This window comes from Nicotiana tabacum, chromosome 9, assembly GCF_000715075.1.
Source record: "Nicotiana tabacum cultivar K326 chromosome 9, ASM71507v2, whole genome shotgun sequence".
In the NCBI taxonomy this organism is placed as follows: domain Eukaryota; kingdom Viridiplantae; phylum Streptophyta; class Magnoliopsida; order Solanales; family Solanaceae; genus Nicotiana; species Nicotiana tabacum.
The window spans coordinates 116,089,342-116,093,729 of NC_134088.1; the positions used below are offsets into that span (position 1 = coordinate 116,089,342).

At 28.1% G+C, this 4,388-nt stretch overlaps 1 protein-coding gene across 1 annotated transcript; it reads left to right on the plus strand.

Annotated features, from left to right (window-relative positions):
* Positions 1-306: 306 nt before the first annotated feature.
* On the plus strand, positions 307-2,111 carry LOC107764570 (uncharacterized). The gene is made up of 2 exons (XM_016583164.2): positions 307-477; positions 1,129-2,111. The coding sequence occupies exons 1-2, from the start codon at positions 442-444 to the stop codon at positions 1,978-1,980; spliced, it is 888 nt and encodes a 295-aa protein (XP_016438650.1). The 5' UTR covers positions 307-441; the 3' UTR covers positions 1,981-2,111.
* Positions 2,112-4,388: the final 2,277 nt, after the last annotated feature.

Sequence of the window (4,388 nt, forward strand, 5' to 3'; positions counted from 1 at the left end):
AAGTAGTGCTCATAGCTTTAAAACCGTGTGCCAGTTGTATGGGATATGGGAAAACTTCGTCAAAATGAAATATAATTAGAAAATACACTTGTGTATAAGTCAAAACCAATTCAGTTTTTCTTTTTCCGGTTTTCTTGGGCAGTTCACAATTTAACACACTGCTCACTAGAAAGATTATCTCCTAAATGTAACAAATTAGTTAAGAGTTAAGTTATATGGTAAAGATTTTTAACACTATAAAATTATGTCCAAAATGTGACAAAAGAAGCTAGTATTAAGATTCTTTTTTTTTTCATAATTACCTTTTGTCTTGTTTGGGTAGTAGCTTCCTTCTATAAAAGACACATAAACCACTTCTCTCAAATCTCCCTCTCCCAAAAGAAACTATTTTTGTACATCACTTTTGCTAAAAACTGTGAGAGTGTAACTGAGGGGAAAAAAATGGAAGAAATGGCTTCTTTATGGTATTACCAAGAGGTTGGTCATTAATTCCTTCATTTTCTTGTTTTCTCAATTTCTCTGACATCATTCTTTTGAGTACTTCTCTTATCATTTTTCATGCCAGAACTAAAATTCTTCTGTTCTTCATTAGTCTCAGTTCAAGTCCTTTTTTTTCCTCCTTACATTATTAAAGCATTAAGTCTTTTAAATATCAGAAAATCTTTGTTTGGATTTTTGTTCAAGAAAATCCCGGGGAAAATTCATACTTCCCCTGCTTTTCCCTTGACTTTTGACTAATTAGAAACATGTTTCTGTTAAGGACTTGTAAATTTCACTGTTCAAGAAGCTCTTTGTAAATTTCAAGAATTATTCATTGCAGTGCCCAAAGCACCAAATTTCCTGTTTCATATTAGGTGGTAACCAATGTTAAATCATATGCTCTCTGCTTTATTATTGACAAGCAGTAAGTTTTAATACTGTTGGATTTAACTGAGATATTTTGATGAACTTCCACATGTGCACTGTTTAAATGACTGTCACTTCTAAGTTCTAACTTTGAATTACTTGTTCATGGAAAGGTTACTAACAAAATCATCACAGTGAAGAATCTCTTAAAAATAAAATTAAAGGTGTTTGAATTACTCATCTGACTTTTGTTTAACTTGGGTTTTTGATCAAATGTTGCAGACCATTGATGAAATGAGGCAGAAGCTTATGTACACTAATCTTGAACTTGAAAATTTGAAGGTAGAGAAAAATGAAGAAATGAGGAAGAACAAAGAATATGTGAAGCAATTAATCCAACTATTAAACATGGTTTGTCAAGAAAGAGATGAAGCAAAAGATCAACTTCAGAAACTACTCAACAAACTTTCTCATGTTCAAGTTGATAATAGTCCTCATTTGAAAGACAAAAAAGCAAACTCAAGCATTACTCAATCAAACAGTTTCTCTGAAACACACAATAATCAGTCACACAATTCATCCCCAATCGACGCGTTTAATGATGCAGTTTCTTCCCCTGAATTTTCCAACAACAACATGGCTGATTCAAATACAGTCGCCTATGATTGTAACGTTCGATTCTTGGACAATTGTGTTCCTCAATTGGTCCCAAAAGTTGATGAGGCCACATTGGTTATTGACAATCTTGTAAAGGGGAAAACTTTGCCACAAAAAGGGAAACTATTGAAGTCAGTTATTGAAGCAGGGCCACTTCTGCACACACTTTTAGTTTCAGGACAACTTCCTCAATGGCGAAATCCGCCTCAGCTTAAGTCATTTAATGCACCACCAGTTTTAATTAAAGGGTCTGAAGCTGAGATTGCAACACAGAGTTTTTATACAACTTTGAGTTATCCTGTTTCAAGATCATTGTATTCTCAGATGTCATATGGATCTCCACAGATATTGTCAACATCTACGTTAAACTTTGCTAACTCTGGTTCTGTTTCCTGTTTGGAAAATCAGAGAGGAATATCTGTTGGTGCAAATACGGACAGTTTTGTACATTTGGATAAGAGGCAAAGATTGCGGTGAGATAAGTTGAGAGATGAATGCCTAATGCCTATGCTTCCAATTTTTTGTACAAAAAGATTGCTAGGTTTCTTTGGATATACTGATTTTGAGTGGATATACTAGATTAATGTGCGTTCACATTTCTTTTTCTTTACTTATTTTCTTTATTGAATGATTGGCTCAATAGCTTTCTTCCTTCAATTAAAAAAAGGGCCGAGCTAGAGGGGCGGAAAAGGGAGGAGTTTATTGGAAACTCCATTTCGACATAAAATTGCACTATTTATATAAGGTTAAGTCTTTGTTTATGTATATATATATTAGAATTAGATGTTGATTTTCCTTCACTTTTTTGCTTCTTTACTTTTTTATTTTTTTGAATCCCCTTGCGAAATGAGACTAGGTAGAATTTAACTTCTAGAGATTTAGTTCTCTTAAAATCTCCAAATCTATATATATATATTAAAGAAATAAAGTTACCATATATAATTGGCATTGTGGTTAAGCCAAGTGGCAAGCTAATAAATGTCAATAATATATGGTAACTTTATTCTATATTTGGCTATGTTAGTCAAATATTTATATAACTGAATTTAAATTAAATGATAATTTTTAATTTATAGATAAGTTTTTAATTTGAATTAAAATAAAAAATAAATTTATCTTTTGGTATCATACTTAATTCGGTTAATGATCATATGCAATCATGTTAGGAACTTTTGTTATCTTTTCTAATTATTTAAATACTACTTCGCCTCTGGCAAAAAAAAAAAACTACTCCATATAACTATAAAACTCTTTCACATCTAAAATCACATAATTAAAGCTCTTTAAAATACTATAGCTAGATTTGCATAAAGAAATTTTTTTTTAAAATAAATATAATATATAGGGTACATGTCTATGTTTATCCGGATAACAAAAAAGAGTTTAAAATTGAATAAAAGTTTACTTACATATATAATGAAGTAAACCAACAAGCAAGAGAAAGAAACATCACAAAAATAAGTCACTATTCAAAAAAAGTTATTTTTTTTTCTTTTTGAAGAATGTTTGTTTGACGAGTCAATTTGTATAAATGGACATCAAACAAATAGCAAAACTTTGTCTTTACAATTGCTATCATTAATTTCAATTTAGCACCTTCTAGGAATTGAAGGATATAAGCTGAAATCTCTTCATTTAGCTGCAGTCAAGCCAACATTGCAAAGGTATAATACTTTTTTCGTTGAAGAATATTAGTTGTGAATCATTAGATTATATGAAAGGTTTTTTTTCTTGAATTTCAACAAGAGGGATATTAGTTTCTAATTGATAGTTTCTATATCGATTTTCAAGTGTAACAAAATATTTATGTTAAAAAATAAAATTGGTATGACGTGATTTTTTTTTAAATGTAAATAAATTATTTCGAAATGGGATTATTTTTTAAAATGTAATATAATTTTAAAAATAAAAGGATAAGATATTTTTGAATTTTAGTAGAGAGTTTTTTAAATTATTATAATAGAAGTCATATCATGGATAAAATCAAGTAACCAAGATCTTATGGAACATCTACATAAATATCTCGCCAGATTTATTTTTTACTTTTTATTGCTGATATACATAGATGATATACCGACAACACGTGATTATACACATATTATATATAAATTATATATAAATCTATATCTATATCTATATTATATTAAAAGGAGGGTAGCATGCATTGTGGTTAAGCCAAGTGCCAAGCTAAAAAGAAGTCATTTGACAATTTTAGGACAACATTAACAATTAGAAATTATAAATGGAACGTAATTACTGGAAGTAGTTGAATGAAATAGATCTTAGACATAATCTAAATATATCTTAGACAAATCTAATCTATATATCTGTATCTTTATCTATATAATGATCCACTCATAGATTTTATTCTATATTAGCTAGATATATAGAGGTAAAGAATTAATTAAAAAACTATAATAGAAAAAAATAAAAATATAGAAAGATATAAATTGAGATAAACTATGACTATTTATACTTTGGAGTAAGTTAAAATATAAAATAAAACTAAAATTTACTTAAGATATTAAAGATTTGATGACTTTAAAAATTAAAAAATTTCAAGCACCAAAATAAGATCTTACATAAACTGTACAAATTATTTATAAGGTACGAAAAAATTAAATAATCATTAAATATATTTTAATTACAAAAATAATAAAGTCATATTAATATTGAAAAATCAAGCAAATGAATATTTTAAACGTATATTAATATTTTTTTATATAATTAAAATATCTAAACTAATGATTCTAACAAGAATTAATTTTTGGGGTAAGAACAAATCTTAACCACTAGAAAAAATGGAAAATGGATTACTATGCGAAAGAATATACATAAAGTATAACTAATTCCACTTCTTATATTTATATGCTTAAATTTAAATT

Coding starts and splice junctions, on each gene's coding strand:
- LOC107764570 (XM_016583164.2), top strand. CDS start 442: ATGGAAGAAATGGCTTCTTTATGGTATTACCAAGAG. Junction 478..1,128: donor CTTTATGGTATTACCAAGAG/GTTGGTCATTAA, acceptor CAAATGTTGCAG/ACCATTGATGAAATGAGGCA.